Source organism: Podarcis tiliguerta (genome assembly GCF_965153285.1).
Source record: "Podarcis tiliguerta genome assembly, chromosome: 11".
NCBI classification, from domain to species: Eukaryota; Metazoa; Chordata; class Lepidosauria; order Squamata; family Lacertidae; genus Podarcis; species Podarcis tiliguerta.
Window position 1 is genome coordinate 38,899,825 of NC_139544.1, and position 20,803 is coordinate 38,920,627.

At 40.2% G+C, this 20,803-nt stretch overlaps 1 protein-coding gene across 5 annotated transcripts in view; it reads right to left on the reverse strand.

The window, feature by feature from the left end:
- IPO11 (importin 11) overlaps positions 1-20,803 on the reverse strand; it is a 70,297-nt gene that overhangs the window by 39,508 nt on the left and 9,986 nt on the right. For all 5 annotated transcript variants that reach the window (XM_083403828.1, XM_083403827.1, XM_083403829.1 and 2 more), the window contains exons 3-16: positions 20,614-20,714; positions 17,369-17,441; positions 15,740-15,943; positions 11,582-11,714; positions 10,715-10,773; positions 9,511-9,559; positions 8,704-8,774; positions 8,156-8,348; positions 7,887-8,039; positions 7,614-7,657; positions 5,315-5,405; positions 4,352-4,399; positions 3,727-3,832; positions 2,585-2,711 (exon numbers count right to left, since the gene is read on the reverse strand). In XM_083403828.1, the coding sequence (XP_083259954.1) occupies positions 2,585-2,711; positions 3,727-3,832; positions 4,352-4,399; positions 5,315-5,405; positions 7,614-7,657; positions 7,887-8,039; positions 8,156-8,348; positions 8,704-8,774; positions 9,511-9,559; positions 10,715-10,773; positions 11,582-11,714; positions 15,740-15,943; positions 17,369-17,441; positions 20,614-20,714 (1,452 nt within the window). The remainder of the gene's footprint in view (positions 1-2,584; positions 2,712-3,726; positions 3,833-4,351; positions 4,400-5,314; positions 5,406-7,613; positions 7,658-7,886; positions 8,040-8,155; positions 8,349-8,703; positions 8,775-9,510; positions 9,560-10,714; positions 10,774-11,581; positions 11,715-15,739; positions 15,944-17,368; positions 17,442-20,613; positions 20,715-20,803) is intronic.

Below are 20,803 nucleotides of genomic sequence, written 5' to 3' on the forward strand. Positions count from 1 at the left end.
AGTTGATACACAGTCCAACAAACTATATGTTTCATTTCTATTGGTTGATCCCTGCCCCACGACATAGACACAGAATAACAAATTCAGAGAGTCTTATTTGAGAGTCTTATATTTAAGAACTTGAGAGACCATTTCCTCCTTAAACATTTCACCAAGTGTTTTTCACCACCTTATTTTCACTCTATTCCCAAATTCCTCATTTTTAATGTATCCAAAATGAGTGTATTGATGTGATGAGCAAACAACCTTGTTTCAGATTTGACAATTCAAAATGGTACTCAATTGTCAAACTTGAGGACACAGGGGGAAGTGTATTTGAAGGTTGTTGGTTATTTTGTTTGGTACTGAAGATATTCTGGTTGAGAAGAAAGAGAAAATTAATATTGTGTAACAAGTCTGGGGTGGAAATTTTTCAGTGCAATATGACTTTGCTTCAGACTGATATGCCTTACTGTATGCCTTATCTTTCTTATTAAAATTTTATCCTTCTACAAGGCTATTCTTCCCACTATTTGAACAAGCTGCCAGTCAGAACTATCAATTCAGCTGCTGTAAACGGCATTATAGCCAAACTTTATATCTTTAATTTCATAATGGAACACAATCTGAACTGATTTTGAGATGGATATACTTTGTTCAAGATAAAGATATACAGAGCAAATATATATTCAATGACAGAAGGGTGAGTCAAATATTACACAATCAAAATATAAAGAAACTGAAGTTTATGATCAGAGCAAAACTATGTAGATGTAGTCAACTATCAAAGGCTCATTAATCAGCTTTTTTTGCATGAAAGTGAACAGTGTGGTTATTCTTGTAAAACTTATCAACTCAGTCCGGTAATTTGAGGCCCCAATCCATATATCAAATGTGATGTACTTGTGTTTTCAAATACTGGAAATTTATTATATTGTCTTTTTTATTTATAGTTTGATATTTAAGTGCTTATTGTATGAGAGATGGACATTGGGTACTGGCAGGTCTATTGATGGTGCACTATTTCTCACCCTATGCAATTCAACCATGAGAAGAACAAAAATATTTTCTTTACCGAGCTGCAGAATCAGAAGGCAACTCTTTGTCCCACATTTATTTATGTTTCATATATTGATAAACCATTTAACACCAATACAATCTTTAAGCAGTTTACACATATAACATACACAATAGATATAGATATAACAATCGACTGAACTGGAAAACTACAGCAACAAATAAAACAATAAAAATTCCCCCAAAATGTAGCAGTACTTCTTGAAAATATCTAAAGAGTCAGGTGTCCCTTCCCACTTCAGCTGGCACATCCTGGCCCACAATATGCAGCACCACTTACTAACAGCCAGATCTGGTGTAGATAGACGCTGAACCAATCTGACTACTTGTTGTTTAGTAGTTTAGTCGTGTCCGAGTCTTCATGACCCCATGGACCAGAGCACGCCAGGCCCTCCTGTATTCATCTGACTACAGTGGTACCTCAGATTACATACGCTTCAGGTTACATACGCTTCAGGTTACAGACTCCACTAACCCAGAAATAGTGCTTCAGGTTAAGAACTTTGCTTCAGGATGAGAACAGAAATTGTGCTCCGGCAGCACAGCGGCAGCGGGAGGCCCCATTAGCTAAAGTGGTGCTTCAGGTTAAGAACAGTTTCAGGTTAAGAACAGACCTCCAGAACGAATTAAGTACTTAACCGGAGGTACCACTGTACTACAGAAACACAAATCCTTCAGTACCACTACTCATCCTATTTTTCTCCCACACCTCATAGACATTCACCATTACACAATATCCCACCATCCATCCAATCACTCCAATATCTCCCTCTCAATCACCTAAAGACGATCAGCAATCACTCCACCCATTCTACTAAATGTGCACTGCAAAAACACCAGTAGACAAATGAAATCAACTGACAGAACCGTACAAGATATCAAACCCAGTGGCCACCCCTCAAACAAGCAGATATACTGCACTAGACAGCAACCAGGCTTTCATCCAGGTTGTTCTTGCCTATCCAAGACTCTCACTTGATGGGGATTGGAAATGACTGATCATTGCAACTCAAGCCCTGCCTTCTGGATCTGGTCTGGACATTTAAAGCAGCTCTACAAATGTGACTCAATGGACTGATCCCTCAGATGGTAGATATTGGCCTGCTGGCAAAATAGGAAAATTTCTCCAATATACAGCATGAGCCATGATCTAATGCATACATGTTCTGCAAATATATACTACGGCGGATCATTCTCACAAATTCGACTAGTCCTCTGTAAGGACTTCAGCGGTCTAGAAAAGTTTCCATACAAGACTATAGTTAACTTTTCCACAGCTTTCAGGGGCATAGAGATGATCAAAGACAATAAAACTTCACAAACAGCTCGGTCTATGCGTGTACTCAGAAGTGAGATTAATGGGACTTACTGTCAGGTAAGCCTATACAGAACTAAAGCTTGAGAGACCTTCCTAACAAAAGAGCATGAAAAAAAGCACATACTATTTGCAAGGTAGAAGTGAAAGGCCAGTTACATGAAAAATAAATACAGTACGGAGTATTTGTCAAAGAGATTGATCTATACGTACCACTAAGTCTTGGTCTTGAAGCAAATTACAAATTGCTTCATACAGCATTGGTCTCAAGTCAGACTTGAATTTCACAGAAATCCATTGTCCAATTAGCCAGATCACTCGCCGACGGATTGGTTTATACCTTTAAACATAACAAAAATTATTATGTGAAGAAACGGCTTTTAAGATTGTATTGCATTAAATTGTTTAAGGGTCAATATCAAAAATGCTTTTCAATACTGTAATTTCTACCAACAAAGTGTGAACACGTGTTTGTTTTTATAATCAACATCAGACTGCTCAGGTCTCCACCTCAGCCCCTGCAGAACACTGCAGAATAAACATTCCAAAGGTCTATTTCTATGGGAGAAAATACACAATGTCTCCACAATAATTTCAAACAGGTAAATTTGCTTTTTTAAATCATAGGATATTAATGTTGAAAACATTCCACGAATGAAATCTGTTGGATGAACAGGTTCTGCTGTCTCTAGGAAGATATTTTGGCACTACAATCCTCACAATCCTTAATATTCATTAGTGTCAAGGATAGAACTTTTATATTTTTAAAAATAAATGTCCTTGAACTAACACCTTAGTTTCATAAAGACCAGTCATCATTTAGATTTTAATTTTATATTATGATGCAGTTAGCTATTCAAAGAATATTCAACACTACGCCTTGACAATACGGGGATTATGATACAGTAAATCTTAAGATACTTTGCATTATTGCAACCCAAGTGAAGTTGTTACTTATAGAGTGCTGCCAAGGTGCATGGTGCTGCAGGGCGATTTACTTGATTTCAAGCCCCATAAGACCTGCACGTAGCAAACCGTACAACAGGGACAAAGAACTGAGAGAAGTCAAAGCAGTCGAGGCAGCTGGCTGGGCCAACAGCTGTGTCAGACCCAGATCTAGAACAAGGCGGCAAGCCATTGGAGAATTCCATGCAATTCAAAACAGGCATGCTGCCAGATCAAAAGCTGATGCATCAATAAAAGATACTGCATATTTATTGCTTTTTTGAAAGCAGAGAAATCTACTGCAAATACCAATGTGAAAGTGAAGAACTGCAAAGCGTAACGGACGAGTTAAGACTTCATACCAAAGCTTGTGGAATTTATATTGACAGCCAACAGAAAGGGGCTTGTACCTGTTATGAGTGATTTGCAATTCCGCTAGCAGCTGGTTTCTGAACCACTGATCGAAATCCACACTGTCAAATAGCTCATATGCTGCCAGGCCAACTGCATTGTACACTGAAGGGGGGGGGGGGAATAAATCAAAATACTGTAGCCTCTTTTGCAAAACAAATCTACTTAATTGAATGATGTCTTTTAAATACATCAATTCAACAAGAAAAGTAACTCAGGTGCAAGGGTGGAGAGAGAGAGAGAGAGAGAGAGAGAGAGAGAGAGAGAGAGGTGTATGCAATAATATCTGTGCGCAATCAGAACAGACTTCTGCAATGGACTTCTTCACCTTTCTCTCCTTCCTGCCGTGGCCCACTTCCCACATGCAATGAGGCTTCTCCAGTTAAGACGGTATAGGAGTGCAGCTTTATTAAAAGCAACTTAAAAGAACAGTAGTTCCACAAAAACTACACCTCAAGCTGTATTCCAAAGCTATTGCAGCCCTCCCAACTTCAGTTGATTGTTCCAATACTGGCTTTCAAAATCTTGGAACATTCTAATCCTGTCAGTTATTAAAACAGATTAAAAAAAACAAGCAACTGCCAGTCTCTCTATTTAAAATGCAAAAAAAACCCCAGAATTTACCAGCATCTTTAATCAGCAGAGTTTGGGTATCATCCATGTTAGTAGGACCTGAAAATAAATAATTAAAAAGCAAGTAAATCCATAATGCAGCAAAATGTATTTAAATAAATAATATGTAGTGTTCATTGCAAAAGCAGGGTTTCTGATGCGTTAAGATTTTTATTCTTCCCCTTAAAGTGGGAAGAGAGAATCTATGAGGGGCAAGTATTTCGGAGATTCGCCTAACAATATAATTTGTTACATTGTATTGATGTTGAATACTTTAAAACAAAGTGTAAAAATGTTATAACACAAATAGGATTTGAGTAAGAACAGCATTGGGTTTTTAAAATTTTATTTATTATGAGATAAGGCAAAGGTATAGAGCAACTATAATATGCAGAATGCAGTGAAATTAAAGCCCTGCTTCCGTGTATTGAAAGACTGTAAAGAGGTCGCAGGACCACATTAGCAAAGTCTCCACTTCTATACTCCCCAATGTCTGCGTGCTCAAACTACATCCAACAGAGAGTTCTATTTACACACCAGTGTACATGTGTGGAGCTCCTCTACATGAAGAAGGACGTTTGAATGTACAGGCAAGCAGGAAGCGCAGCCAGGGTAGGGCTTGCCTGGGGAGTCTCCAGAGAAACTGAGTTCACTAAGCTGATTTGGAAAGTCTTCTAGAGCAGGCATGGGCAAACTCAGCCCTCCAGATGTTTCGGGACTACAACTCCCATCATCCCTGACCACTGGTCCTGTTAGTTAGGGATGATGGGAGTTATAGTCCCAAAACATCTGGAGGGCTGCATTTGCCTATGCCTGTTCTAGAGTTTCATCCTTGTGCACACATGTTTGACTACAAACAAAACCAAAAAGAACTAGAAGGACTACTATTTTACAATGAAAATGTTAAGTGCTGCTCAGCGTTCCGTACAATATATAATTTTAATCAAAACTTTTTTTTTTTTTTAAAAAAGGTACCTTGTAGAGTATGAACCATTTCTAGCAGAACTGGAGTGAGAGTCTGATTGTATTCGTGAAAAATATCAATGAAGAGCACTTCTGTGCATGGCTGGGGAGGGAAAAGAACTGTTCATTATTTAGGGCAAAAATATGCTAAGCAAATTCATTTTAAAAAGGCACTATTGAGGAAATTGCTAAATATGACACGGCAGCAAAAGTGAAACACATCCTGGAATTATAAACATCGGGAAATTGTTCTTAAAGGTATGAACTGAGCATTTACAAAGTAAATTAATACAGCTGAGCCCCAAATAGACACAACTGACCGAAAAGAATGAGTACAGAATTCGCTTGAAACAGCGTGAAACCATGATCATAACTGAATAGGGCTTAAGCTTCCAATCATTATGTGGCAATATTTCACCCATCACTAGCACTAGGTGCAGCAGTTACTTAAGAGGTATATACTATTTCAGAAGTGCCCAAACTTTTTTCAAAGAGGGCCAGATTTGATGAAGTGAACATGCGTGAGGGCTGACCAAAGTTTTTGAGGTTTTTTAGGACATATACTGCCACAGGGGCCAGATTAAATTGACCGGCTGGCCGGATTAGGCCACCGAAACGGACTTTGGACATGCCTGGACTATTTGCTAAGCACAAGCTAAGACATTGATCCAACAAGTAACATGCTCCCTGTATCTTCTTTTTGACAAGCAGGGCAGGCACAGCTCTTAAAATAGCAAGCAGCCACTATCCTAGGACTTGAAAAAATGAACCTATGCTGCCAATTCTCATAGTAGACCAGTATGAAGTAAGCAGCACATAAGGTAAAGGGACCCCTGACCATTAGGTCCAGTCGTGACCAACTCTGGGGTTGCGGCGCTCATCTCGCTTTATTGGCCAAGGGAGCTGGCATACAGCTTCCGGGTCATGTGGCCAGCATGACTAAGCCGCTTCTGGCGAACCAGAGCAGCGCACGGAAACACCATTTACCTTCCCGCCGGAGCGGCTCCTATTTATCTACTTGCACTTTGACGTGCTTTCGATCTGCTAGGTGGGCAGGAGCAGGGACTGAGCAACGGGAGCTCACCCCGTCGCGGAGATTCGAACCGCCAACCTTCTGATCGGCAAGTCCTTCTGATCGGCACAAGAGTTAGACAGGGTGATTAGAACGTAGAATGGTTTGGTAGTGTTTTGTGTGCCGCTTATGTGCTGCTTACTTCATACTGGTCTACTATCCTAGGACTTGGCAAGTGAGTGGACAGTCCCTTTAAGGGTTTGGGTCTGAGAGGTTTGTTTGCACCGGTGCTGGCATCTTCATGCCCTTGCAAATGGAGGCAATGCTGGCGCCAGCTCAGCATCCAATTTGCTCAGTGGCCTCCCCCAGAAGAAGACTCCTCTCTGACAGGAGGCAGCTCTACAGCAGGAGGTATTAAACTGGGGTGTCCAATGTCACACTCTTCTGCCAACCTGCCCGGTCCCTCCCCTGGATCCAAATCTCCACTCCCTAGACTACTGGTCTCCTCCCTGGGCTCTGATACTTCTTGGGATCCTGATTTCACTTCCTGCATCCTGCTAGGACCCTTCCAGCTCCAACTCCACAAGCTCCTCCCATTTCTCCTCTGGATCTAACCATCCCCTCCATGACGTATCCACAGGACTCATAACAAGTGTGAAAATAAATGCTTGAAAACATGCAGAATCTCTGCTATTAGGAGAGGAACTTGGGAAATGTGTGTGTGTGTGTTTGTGTGTGTGTGTGTGTGTGCACGAACACACATGCCAAAGCCCCTGGCCAAGGCCACCATGTAGATCTGAACCTAGCCACAAAATATCTGCTTTGCTTTATGCCACGGGCAAGTCTGATGAAAGATTTCAGAAAGGGTTTGTATCCGGTAATAAACAAGGGTGTTATTACTTGAATCTATATCAGCATGACATACCAATTTCACAGAGAGCATGAACCCACAGAAGCGTTCCGCTGTGCTGATCACAACGCTTTCTATCCTTTCCTCCAGGAATACTTGGGACTTGAAAACTGCAGAGTTCAAAGACTGCACAATTATCACCACTCTGCTCTCTTCCTGGGTGGGAGGTTTAGCACCGGAGCAAATGGTCAGAGCAAGTGTGAAACCTTCCAGCCAGGAAGAAAACAATGTAGGAAACAGTAGCATAGCCTGAAGTCTGCCTGGATTTAGAGCTCTTTGGTAGCGTGCCAGAGGGTCCTGTCAGGACGATGTACATACAGTAACGTCAAGTTTAATGTCCATATTCAAAGTAGTAAGATGTTGGTGTGAATTTTAAGCAGTATGCTTACCCTGATACTATATTTCCAAGAATCTCCACCTGTCTCTTCCACAGCTGCAACATAAAAATAAATTTTACACAATCAAGTACATACTGTTTTTAAATTACATATGTTGGTTAAATAAAAACGTATAACTTTGTACATAAAAGGGCTTCTGGAATTAGTTAACAATCATACAACATTACACATGCTGCTAACATCAACATTATTCCTAGATAATAATGGAAAGTACGCATTGTACCTTAAACTACAATTAGGCTGAAATAAATAACAGCTTCTTACTAAAGCCTTCTGGGTCCTCTTCCCACATTGTTAGCTCTTCTTCAGTTAGCAGGAAATACTGAGTGACCAACCGCCTGCATATCTCTGTTAATGTTGGGTATGTGAAGAACGACACCTTTATCTTATGAGCTTCAAGAGTTTCAGGGCTGCTATCTGCAGTAAAATAGTTCACATGAAATAAATCCATAATTCATTCATCTATGTCCAAAAAGGAATAAATCACTATCAAGACTTATATAACATTCCAAAAATGAAAAGAGCCAAATTACCTTCCACATTTTTGGATGGCTTGTAAGCATAATTTTTGACTATCATCTTAATCAGATTCATGCACTGGACAATAAATCGCTCAAACACAACTCCTTTGCCAGCCTCTGTGAAAACATAGCTGACAGCAAATTCCAACGATCTCTGAATTAGAGGGGTGAATGAAAAAGGATGCTGGTCCAAGAAATCTAAAAGCTAAAAAGCAAGGGGGACAGTAACAGGATTATCATAAGAGAAATACAAACAAAAAACACAATTGGTTAATAATAAGAGATCAGTGAATAAGAAAGTGCATTACAAAAACCAAATAAAAAGAAAAGCAATTGAAAACAGCTTGTTGATATAGTCAGCTCTTTAGAATGATGAGTTGGATGTTCTGTGTCTGCCTCCGTCCCAGGCCCTTCCCCTTCATTGTGACTAATTTATTCTGCTGAATTGATCCATTTTTTTAAAAAAACCACAGTATTAAAACTGACCACATGAAGCTAATTCGCCAAGATTATTTGGCTGAAAATAATCTAGTGAAATTTACCACTTTAGTGAAACTTACCACTTTAGTAAAAAGAATTATAGTCTTTTCTAGGCGATCTCTGCAGACATGATCTGCTTCTATACTTTTACCTGGTAAACAACAGCAAAAAAATTCAATTATTATTGACAGCCAAAGGAGAAGACATGCTTGTTTGTTGTAGTAAACATGCAAAAGAAGAAAAAAAGTCTTGTGACATCTTAAAGACTAACAGATTTATTGCAGCATAAGCTTCTTTTTAAGTGTAACTGAAAACTGCCATATTTTGTAAAGTAAAGTTGGTGCCAACAATACTCCAATTGAGCAAAATGCACATTTTAGGTACATAGAAGCTGTGATGTGATGAACAAAACACACTCAAGAGAAACATAATGTAATTAATGGATAGGAATTCGGATATTCCACATAGCTGCTGTAGTTGTGGTGAAGAGACTGAGCCAGGAAGTTTCCAGTTTAAATTTCAAAACCCATACATGCATTCTTGTGAACATCTTGCTTAAATGGCTTCTTTTTTGCAGTTAACTGTTGCTAATATTAATTCCTTTGGTTAAGAAGCATTTGTCGTTTGGCAACAGAAACTAAACAGATCTTCTCAGAAGCAAGATCCTCTGAGTTCAATGGGATTTACTCCCAAGTAAGCATGCATAGAATTGCAGCCTAAAACTGCAACCTTAAACTGACTAAGGAGCAAGTCTCTTTGGATACAGAAGAACACACCTATAGCAAGCAAAGTATTGCACTGCATGACACATTTTTTTCCTGCTACCTCAGATGGCACTATTTATCTTAAGGTGTAAAATATAATCCATAAGGCGGGACAATACTTACTACACTCCAAAAATTGTTTCAACCGCTCAAATACTGCATGGAGAAATCCCTAGAAGATGTAAAAGTAACATTTTAAAGTACAAAAGGGTACAGAATTCCACATGTCAACCTATAAGCAATCATGCTTCTTTGCACAACATTATTATTTGCTCTAAAAAGTATTTAATCAACATAATAGGTACTGGGGGACCTCTCCCCAACATATATACATTTTTAACAAAGCTACTATACAGCAGCATACTTCACATTCCTTTTGTACCTGTTGTCACTACTTTAAAAGCTTTCAGAAAAATCAAATCAAGTCAAATTCAATAAATAAGTAAGTAAGTAAAATTTATACCCCACCCATCTGGCTGGGTTTCCCTGGTCACTTTATTAAAAACACAACAAAACATCAAACATTAAAAGCTTCCCTAAACAGGGCTGCCTTCAGATGTCTTCTAAAAGTCAGATGGTTGTTTATTTCCTTGACATCGGATGGGAGGGCATTCCACAGGGTGGGGGCCACTACCGAAAAGGCCCTCTGCCTGGTTCCCTGTAGCCTCACTTCTTGCAGGGGGGCAACCGCCAGAAGGGCCTCGGAGCTCAGTGTCCAGGCTGAATGATGGGGGTGGAGATGCCGCAATATACTACAATACGCTAGGTAAAGGTAAAGGACCCCTGACCATTAGGTCCAGTCGTGGCCGATTCTGGGGTTGCAGCGCTCATCTTGCTTTATTGGGCGAGGAAGCCAGCGTACAGATTCCGGGTCATGACTAAGCCGCTTCTGGTGAACCAGAGCAGCGCACGGAAACGCTGTTTACCTTCCCGCCGGAGCGGTACCTATTTATCTACTTGCACTTTGACGTGCTTTCAAACTGCTAGGTTGTCAGGAGCAGGGACCGAGCAACGGAAGCTCACCCCGTCACGGGGATTCGAACCGCCAATCTTCTGATCGGCAAGCCCAAGAGGCTCAGTGGTTTAGACCACAGCGCCACCCGCGTCCCTTTCACAATATGCTACGCTGATTCTAAACCTGCATGGCCAGGTGTCCAAAGGGCACCCGTACAAACATCAACTCCTAACTTCTTGCCAGACAAATCTTTTCTAGACATCCATTGTAGTATTAACACTGTCGCAGTTTGAAGATGACATTTTAATCATAATGGGAAAGAAGGAGCGAGGCCCAATATACTTATAAAAATAAAGGATCCGACTTGCTTACCATCACCTCTACGTTCCGATGAGGTTCCACAAACCCATGAACAGTCAATTTACGAAGCACTGAAAAATGAAGTAATAGTAATATTACTGCTCCATAAAATATTACAACTCCCATGAAAGCCACTCATGGTCTAATAGCCAACACAGTGAACAACCCCTGCGGCAAAATGTTCCCATTTCTTAAAATATCAAACATTTCTTTAACAAATAATAAACAAATAAACTGGAAGTTTTAAACATTTGGCTTCTCACTCTATCACGACATTGTTAGTATTCCACTAATGAGCAAAACCAGCAGCAGATAAAGGAAGAAAATCTAACAAAATCAGTTCCAAAGGGTCACAGAATATTTTGGTTGCTGTTTCAAGAGGGAATGCGATTTTTTTTTACCCACACTCCCATGTCTTAAAGCAGGAATCCAATGTGCTCTTTCAATATTTTTATGATAAGCTGCGGCTCAAGACAAAACATGTATGCAAGTTGAAACAAAGAGTGCCAAGGATATAATGAATGTGCAGTTTGGAACAAAGAGTGTTTGGATGGAACATCCTACCAGTATAAAATATGAATGGCTCAATTTTACCTGGCCCTGTAGGAGAGACATACAAAATGCTCTTAGGAATCCTGGGCTTTCAAAATTAACATAAATCTGTATTCCGAGACCAGTCTAGAAAAGCACCAAATGCTGGAAAGAATTTTGCATAGCCCTCAGCAACCAGTGAATGACACCAATAAAATAAAATCTCTTATGATCCCTATGCAAATGCAACTCTCTGAAGACACAGAATGTCTTACTCCATTAGTAAAAAATTTGAAAGCCCACCTTACTGTGCACATTCATACTGATCTGACACATTTTGTTAATTACCTTTCAGTGATAAAAGAGTTCTTTCTAGCGAGTTGCTCATAGCAGTTTCATCTTTAGTACAAATCTGTTGAAGGAATGTATCTGTATGGTGATTCCACAGGGAACAGGTAAAGCTGTAAATTCCAGAAGCTAACTGCAATGTAAAAAATAAATAAATTACTAGTCAAAATAGTTCTTGTTAATGGAACACAGTGAACCAATCCAACTATATTAATCATGCCTAAATCCCACGGAAAGTAATGGCGTTTAAGGTAGTCATGACTAACTTGTTCCAATGGATTTATTAGGACACAGCAGCACAATGCAAAGTACAATAAGTCTCAGTGAGCTCAAAGGGGTTTATATATTAATAAGTGTTTTTTTGGAATACAGCTTCACTCATGACTGTTTTAACTGAAACTGTTCTTAATAGTGTATTTTTTACGGTGATGGAAAATCATCTGTGGTGAAAAGCAGTTTATAAATATCAGAAATAAATAAATATTTTTTAAAATAAATATTTTTAAAAATAAAACAGTTCTGATCATGTGCTCCTTTCTTCTCACTAAAGTCTCCTCTATGCCTTTAAGGGAACAACCTATCTTAAGCACTGTTGAAACTAACCAGATCCCAAAAGTGGAATGTGAAACATGGTTGTGACGAGAATCAATTCCAATCACTTAACAATGGTTGAACATTTGGAGCTTTTACATAAATATGGAACACTCAGTTTGTTCTTAGTCTGAAACAAGCCAAAGAAAATTATGCATATTCCTATGCACACAGCAAATAAAATCTAGCCACATCCAGTCTCACATTGAGAGAGAAAATGTTTTCTTTTCAACAGAATTGAGACAAACATCAGTGTATGTGAATACTTCTACTGAGTTTGACATTTTACTAAACTCACTGGCAGACTTTGTCCCAGTTCAGATCATCATAAACCATGTGGTTTTGATGATCAGCAATGAACCATGGTGAGCCTTGGCCTTTAACACTCCCCCTTCCCCAATTGCAGTTTTAAAGCAAACCACAATTTTGCAACACATATGAACTCTTGAGAGTCCCATGGACTGCAAGAAGATCAAACCTATCCATTCTGAAGGAAATCAGTCCTGAGTGCTCACTGGAAGGACAGATCCTGAAGCTGAGGCTCCAATACTTTGGCCACCTCATGAGAAGAGAAGACTCCCTGGAAAAGACCCTGATGTTGGGAAAAATGGAGGGCACAAGGAGAAGGGGACGACAAAGGACGAGGTGGTTGGACAATGTTCTTGAAGCTACCAGCATGAGTTTGACCAAACTGTGGGAGGCAGTGGAAGACAGGGAGTTCAGGGACATGAATTCGGGGAGTTGAGGTTTGTTCTAAACATAATCAGCTAAAACAGTACCAGGATCAAACTTGATATCCTGTTTTGTTGTAACTGTACTTGATCAGAACAATCCACAGTTCCTTGAGTTCACATGTGGCACAAAACCGTGGCTTCTAAAAGTAAAAGCTCAGTTGTCTAACCTGCGAAGGGGTGGGGATGAGGAGTATGGAAGTGCAAGGCTAACCATGGTTTGTGACACAAAGTTGTGGCTTGCTCTGTCCTGTCACATATGAAGGAGGAAAGGTGAACACATGGTTCTCAATCATCTAAGCTATGGTTTAGAAAGTGATTATCTGAATTGGGCCTTTGTCATTAAGATTTCAGTAATGTACACAATGACACACACAGAACTCAGACGTTAACATATACATTTCTGAAGGTGAGCCTATATGCTGTACTATGAAAACAGCTGTAGTGATTAGCAAAATGTACATGACAAAGTACAAGCTAGTCCTTAAACAAGCTGAAAAAATATTCCGGGTATAAGCACTGTGTTAAAACTATGATAATGACAGAAACACAGCTAAGCAAAATTCAAATTAATTAAACTTCCCCCACCCAAAGTTATTTAAATTATCTCACAACACTGCAAGATGGAGACAGATGGCTGTAAATTAAAAAAATGTTGTGCAAGTACTTTTGTTTCAGACATTACCCAATTTGTCTTAAAATGCAATTGCTTTTCCAGAAAATAGATTGGTTTTCTTTTTATTCTGCAGGAATATCAGCATGCTTTCTACATATCAAAGATTCTACACACACCCTCTCATGGGAGGAAATCCCATCTGCTGTCCTGTACATTGTGCTCCAGACTGTTCAATATCACTGCCCTTAAAAAAAAATTATGTATTCCCACTGTAAACCTTTGTGTTGGGCTCATCAAAATTAAGCTTCTTACATGGGGTTTATCATTTCGAAAAAGTACAGTTAAAGAAATATAAAGCCAGAGAAAAGGCTTGTTTTAGTCCCCAAATAACAGAACAGGAACATAAGCTCGCATACAATATCATAACTATTAATGCTTAATTCAGAACCACGTCACAGTTTCTATTAAATAGAAAAGATCACCTTTACTGGTATAATGTGTGTAAGAATAATACCTAGACCTGGCTTGTTTTCCTTAGTTATGCTGCATCTGAATCTAAACCATGACTGAGGACTGCCTGCAAAGTAAGATGAGTACTTTGGTTGAATACACACCACACATTTAAAACACACACACCCTGTCAGAAATCCTGTAAACTGTAGTTTACCCCCTTACAGAGCTACAAATTTCCAACACCCTTAACAAACTGGTTCCCAGGATTCTTGAGGTGAGAGAATGTTCTTTAAATGTATGGTGTGTATGAAGTTCAAGATCTGAAGATGATTTATTTAGCTATTCATTTAAAATATTTTAGGCTGCTTTCCTAGTTAAGAAACACTAGGTGTATTAGAAAGAAAAGGGTGCATCCTTTACATACGAAATAAAATCCAAATACATTCACCCTGACCCTGAAAATAATGCAAGCCTTCCCATTTCTCTTAGCAGCAATTGTAAAGTGCACTGAGGGTTTTGTGTGCCGTCTCCTCCCAATTCCACTTCAACAGCAACCGTGGCACGTCTGCAGTGAGGGGAAAAACTTACAATGGAACAGAAAACGATAGTTTGAAGCTGGTTTCAAATGATGGTTTATAGCTAGCTGCTGGTTTATGTTAACCAAGGTGCAGACACAATTTTATTTCTTTGTTACATTTACCGTATTTTTCACTCTATAGGACGCACTTTTCCCCCTCCAAAAATTAAGGGGAAATGTGTGTGCGTCCTATGGGACGAATGCAGGCTCCTTGGCTTCAGCGATAGCAGCGCAAAGCCTCCGAAGCGCAGAGGGAGAGCTCCCCCCGCGCTCCGGAGGCTTCACGTTGCTTTCGCTGAAGTCGCCTGAAGCCCCCAGAGCGCAGGGGGAACTCCCGCTGCACTCTGGGGGCTTCAGGCAGCTATCCGCAAGCCTTCAGAGCGCAGCAGGAGTTTCCCCCGTGCTCCGAAGGCTTGCGGATAGCCGTCTGAAGCCTGGAGAGCAAGAGGGGTCGGTGCACACCAATCCCTCTTGCTCTCCAGGCTTCGCTTCGCTGGAGAGGTGCTGCACAGTTTTCCCTCTCTGCGCAGCGCCCCTTCAGTGAAGTGGGTGGAGAAATGGAAGGGGCTCCGCTTCTCCTGTCGCTTCGCTGAAGGGGCGCTGAGCAGAGAGGGGGAGAATTTTTCCCCCTGTTCTCCCCCTCCTATGGTCCGGTGCGTTCTATAGAGTGAAAAACACAGTATATCTCAACCCATTTTATCCTCACAATCCTGTGTGGTAGGTAAAGTTGAGAGACAGTGACTGGCCCAAGATCACCCAGAGAGCTTCATGGCTGAGTGGAGATTTGAACCCTGGTCTACGAGGGTCTAGGCCGTTGCTTTAACCACTAGATAATGACAGTGGAAGTAGGGGGATTCAACAGCAGAGGAGGAGGTTGGATCGTTTCATCGTGGTCAGGAGACTGGGAAACATTACATTAAATTGACTGAATTGTCTGATATTGCGCTGTAAAGGAGCGCTTGATCAAAATGACACATTTTGCCAGCAGGCTGTCATCAACTACAACGAAGGTTAAAAAGAAATACTTTCAAACTGGAGTTCCCTTGGGCAGCAGCTTCCTGTGTTCCCAGTTGCATGCTGCTGTCATATTACTCTCTTCTAAAACGTGGGGATCAGAAGAAATGAAATAGCATGCCTGATAGGAGAAACTAATCTGACTCAAAGACTGCATTATTGGAAGGGATACTTACATCATAGAAAAGTTTTCTATCTGCAGCAAGCCGTTTAGATGCCAAAGTCTTTGTGACGTGGTAGAAGGTAAGTAGAGCTCTGTGCTGTCGAAGATCATCTTGAATTTTAACAGATTCGACAAGAGTGGGAATAAGTTCCGGCCACTGCCTAGGGCAATCCAGCCTCGCGACTTTGGCAATCAACACAGAAATCTGAGTGGCAATCTGCAAAGGCAACCAAAGGAAACGCAGTTAAGACAGCAGGCGCATATGGCGACAATCCAAAGGGGAGTCAGTCCTGGTTAAAGTGACTGGTTTCCATCTTAAATAGCCTCACACATCTGATGAAATTTCAGCCAACATTTTGCAAAGCTGATAAATTAAGTCAATTCAAAATTTAAGATTTAAGAACAAGGAATGTTCCAATCAGTCATTCCTTTCCTGCTCTGATCCAGTTTCCTATTTCCACTGCGCCAGAAGTCAGTCAGTATTCTATGGCCACTGAGCATGCTCAGTCCTCAGGGGGTCTTTTGGGTCTCCCCAGCTCATAGGATTTTTTCCTTCCTCATCTGGAAAGTCTATTGAGTCCAGCGTCCTGTTTTCACAGTCAGTGGTCAACCAAGTGCCTATGGGAAGCCTGTCAGAAGCACCTGAGCGCAACAGCATTCTCCTGACCTGTGATCCCGCCAAAAAATGATATTCAGAGGCATATTACCTCTGACTGTGGAGGTAGAACATAGCCTTCAGGGCTAGTAGCCACTGGTAATCTTATCTTCCATGAATCTGTCTAATCTTTGAAAGCCATCTAAATTGCTGGCAATCACTACTCTAGTGGGAGCAAATTCCACAGTTTATCTACACAGACAAACCTCAAACACTCAGCTTCAGGTGATGTCCATGAGTTGTAGCATTATAAGAACTTATCTCTACCGACTTTCTCTATACCATGAATAATTGTATACACTTTTGTTACGTTGCCTCTTACGTGACTTTTCTCTAAACTGAAAAGCCCCAAATTTTGTAACCTTTCCTCATAAGGGAACTGCCCCACCCCCATAATAATTTTGGTTGCCTTTTCTGTAAGAGTCTTTAAAGGTCCACAAGACTCTTGCCTATCTAAGACTCTTGCCTATCTTTGCTCCAACAAACTTCACACTCAACTATCTCCAGCTTGAACACTTTATCATCCTGCCCATCTCACCCCACAGATAAGGCTGTGCTGTCCCACATTCAATTGTCTAGAAATGCACCTAACACCTGACAGCTGCTGCTTTCTCAGATCAGGTGATAAATCTGATAAAAGTAGGCCGTCATCCTGCAAAATAAGTCACTTAGATGCTAAGGTTTTGTTCTACCAACAATTCTATTGAAAATTAGGAACAGAAAACAAAGAGTAAAAATGATTAACCTTACAAATCTCTGACTTGTCTTCTACATACACAATGGATACACTTGCTGGCTATGCTAATTTACCACCATTAATAATATCATCTCTCTGAGATTTAGCAGGAATTATTTCTTCATTTAATAGGCTTCTTTTATAAAAATAATAACCATCCCAAAACCACTTAATTCTAATGTTAAACTTTAAAATTACAAGATACAGCCTTAGAGTGTTAATATGATTTTTTTTATGTAATAATCACTAACCTGATTTATTGGCTCATTGAAATTGGCAATAAGCCCTGCACGTAATGTAGATTTCTCCTCTTCTGAAAGAGCACTGTTTTTAAAGAAATAAATACACATAATAGATGCAACTTCTCATTTCTTACTATCTAAACGTTTTGAGAGTTTCTTCTACTTAGCAAGAATACTGGAAGAATGACACATATTTTCCAGTAATGTTTGAGACAAGCCTAAAGTCTACAGATTGGATCCAAAGAACCATGTGCTGAAAGAAAATAGCTATTAGCACTATTCTGCAGACTTGTACAAGAGCTTGCATAAGTGTTGACACAAGAGGTTCCACTGCAGTTCTTACATGTTTCCTGCTCAAGCTGAAGAATATTAGTTGGGTGTAGTTCCACTTTTCTCCTGGAATAGCAGCAAGAGTAAAACAGTCCTTCCGGAAGTGGAAGATACCTTCAGATCCAACTGTACGATACCCAAGGAGGAATGCACAGGTTTCGCTTGCTTTGCTCATATAGGTCAGCAAGTGAGAATAAAAGCTGTATCTTTATTTTGGATCTTATTATTGATGTAGAAATTGTTCACTGAGGTCCAGCGCCGAGGGCCTTCTGGCGGTTCCCTTGCTGCGAAAAGCCAAGTTACAGGGAACCAGGCAGAGGGCCTTCTCAGTAGTGGCACCCGCCCTGTGGAACACCCTCCCACCAGATGTCAAAAAAAACAAACAACTACCAAACTTTTTGAAGACATCTAAAGGCAGTCTTGTTTAGGGAAGCTTTTAATGTTTAATAGGTTATTGTATTTTAGTGTTTTGTTGGAAGCCGCCCAGAGTGGCTGGGGAAACCCAGCTAGATGGGTAGGGTATAAAAAATAAATTATTATTATTATTATTACTACTACTACTACTTTGGTTGTGTATTTTTGAAGTTTTGGTTATGACTATGTTATGTTTGTAGTTATGTACAGTGGTACCTCGGTTTTTGAATGTCTCTGTTGAAAAACGTTTCGGAACTCTCAGTGCTGTAAATCCGGAAGTAAATGCTTTGGTTTTCAAACACGTCTCTGAAGTCGAACAGGAAACGCGGCTTCTGCTGTGTGCGAGATCCTGAAGCCTAGCTGTCGGCTATTGAGTTGCGGTTTTCGAACATTTCGGAACTCGAACAGTCTTCCGGAACGGATTACATTCGAAAACCAAGGTACCACTGTTATTGTTTATATGTTGTAAGCCACCTTGAGCCTGCTTTTAACTTTAGAAAGGCCGCATACAAATAATATGATTGTTTGATTAACTGAAGGGACAGTTGAAAAGTTTTACATTTTATCAGTAATCTGTAACATAATGAAGTTGATAAAAAGCTTAATTATTCAAGAGGCCAGTCTCTCTTTCTTTCCTGGGCTATGTCTGCAAACTTTCGCACAAAAGACTCAGATGAATTTTAAAATCAGATGGCAACGCGGAATAAGGTGTAGCTGCTATTGAGAAAGAAACTTCCACTCTATGTGGCTCCCCCCTTATTTTTCTCGGGATCGTAGCTAAGAAACCAAGCTTTCAAAAGCCATCAAAGTATTTTAGGAATTTAACTAGCATTAGGGGTCATATTTAAATGTTAGCATTAAGAAATGTTTCTGTGCCATGTATAAATACATTTGTGGAAGTCCATGGGGAATTAAGAGATTTGTTACTTTTTAGGCAAGCGGAACATTTTTCCAACTGTGAAAATGCATAACACAACAGAAAATGGAAAAGGATAAATTCACCTTACATATATAACCAGGTGCAATATTTCCCAAAGCACTTTAAGCATAAGGGTTTGTGTGAATATTGAAAATGAAAAAACAAAAAAGCCTTATTGAAGCTGCTCATGTGATGCAATACTGACATCTGCAGGAATGTAGAAGTGATCTTTATTCCCCACACAAGAGTGTCACACAATCAGGTTTATAATTTAGCCATTTTCCTCCACCACTAAAAAAAAATCTGATTACTTAGCTAACATTTGTGAAGCTATCAAAACCCATGAAATGAGAGAAATAAATTCTATGTAGTAATAAAATATATTTGCACCAAGTTCTAGAACTACCTTCAGAAAATCTCAGAATTCTTCTACCAACATATTTCCCCCATATACATGTCACAAATTAAGTTAAAAGTGCATGAAGTTGCATTAAATATTTAGTCCTATGAAAGATACCAACCTAAAGTTATAGGAACGGATGAAAACAAGGATGTAAAAAACAAACAGGAGAAGCTAGTTTTCATTAACTAATAAAATGTAAAAACTACTTCATCAAAGAATTCTCCAAACAGCATACAAATACAATTGCAGGGGGGAAATGGTTAAAATCCACAAAGAAATTTAAAGCAAAGATAAAAATCAATGAAACTTTAAAAAAAAATATAATCAATTAAATCATAGGATTGCCAAAACAGAAAAGTTTTCAATTAATGTCTAAAAGAATATAGTGATGGCATTTGCCTAATGTCTCTGCAGCAATTTCCCCCTGCCCCTAGCCCTGTATTAAACATGGCACAGGCTTGCATCAGTACAGTCGTAACCAGAGCTTATTGTTAACTTGGGTTTGAAGTTGGTGTCCAAACTCTTTGTAAAAGCAAGCCCTAATTATTGTTAGCCATTGATCTCCACACAAGTCTTAACACCGGTTCAGAACAGAAAGAGCTAGAGAATTCTGAAGTGAATAGAGGAATCTCTCCCTTGGTAAACTGCATAAAGGATATACAGGATAGGATATAAAGCAGAGGTTGGCAAGCTTACCAAACGATGGGCCGGCCCACGTTCCGTCCGTCGGAGGATGGGCCGGAGCGTGTGCACACGTCCACTCTTCTGGGTTGGAGGAGCGCCCGTGCGCACACACTATTTCTGGAGCTCCTCTGACCCAGATGTGCACCAGAAATAGCGTGCGCACATGTGCACGGGCGCTTCTCCGTCCCGCACGCGTGCACACATGCTATTTCTGGCTCACATCCAGGTCAGAGGAGCACCCATGCACATGCGCACAGGCGCCATCAACCCGGAAATCGGTCCTTGCACCACACCGCGCCGGTAAGAGCGGGTGGCAGAGGGCTGCAGGGGTCACCATGGGCTGAATAGACAAGCCCCATGGGCTGCTACCTGCCTATGGGCCTTAGGTTGCCAACCCCTGTTATAAAGTCTTCAATCTGGTCTGAACCACAAACGTTTCTCATAACTGCAACTTTTAAAAGAATATATATAGCAAAATAAGAGCACAGTGAATGTGTTCCTTACTGTGGTGCCACACGTCTCCAATAGCGGTCAATTCCATTTTTGAAGTAAAGCACAGCTAACCACCTCACATTTACATCCAAGGTGTGATTTGTGAAGATATTCTGGAAGAGAAGTATAGAGTTAAACATAGCTCTCTCTATAGTACACATCATTTTAGCCCTGGAGAATGGCATAATGGTTGGAAGCCTCC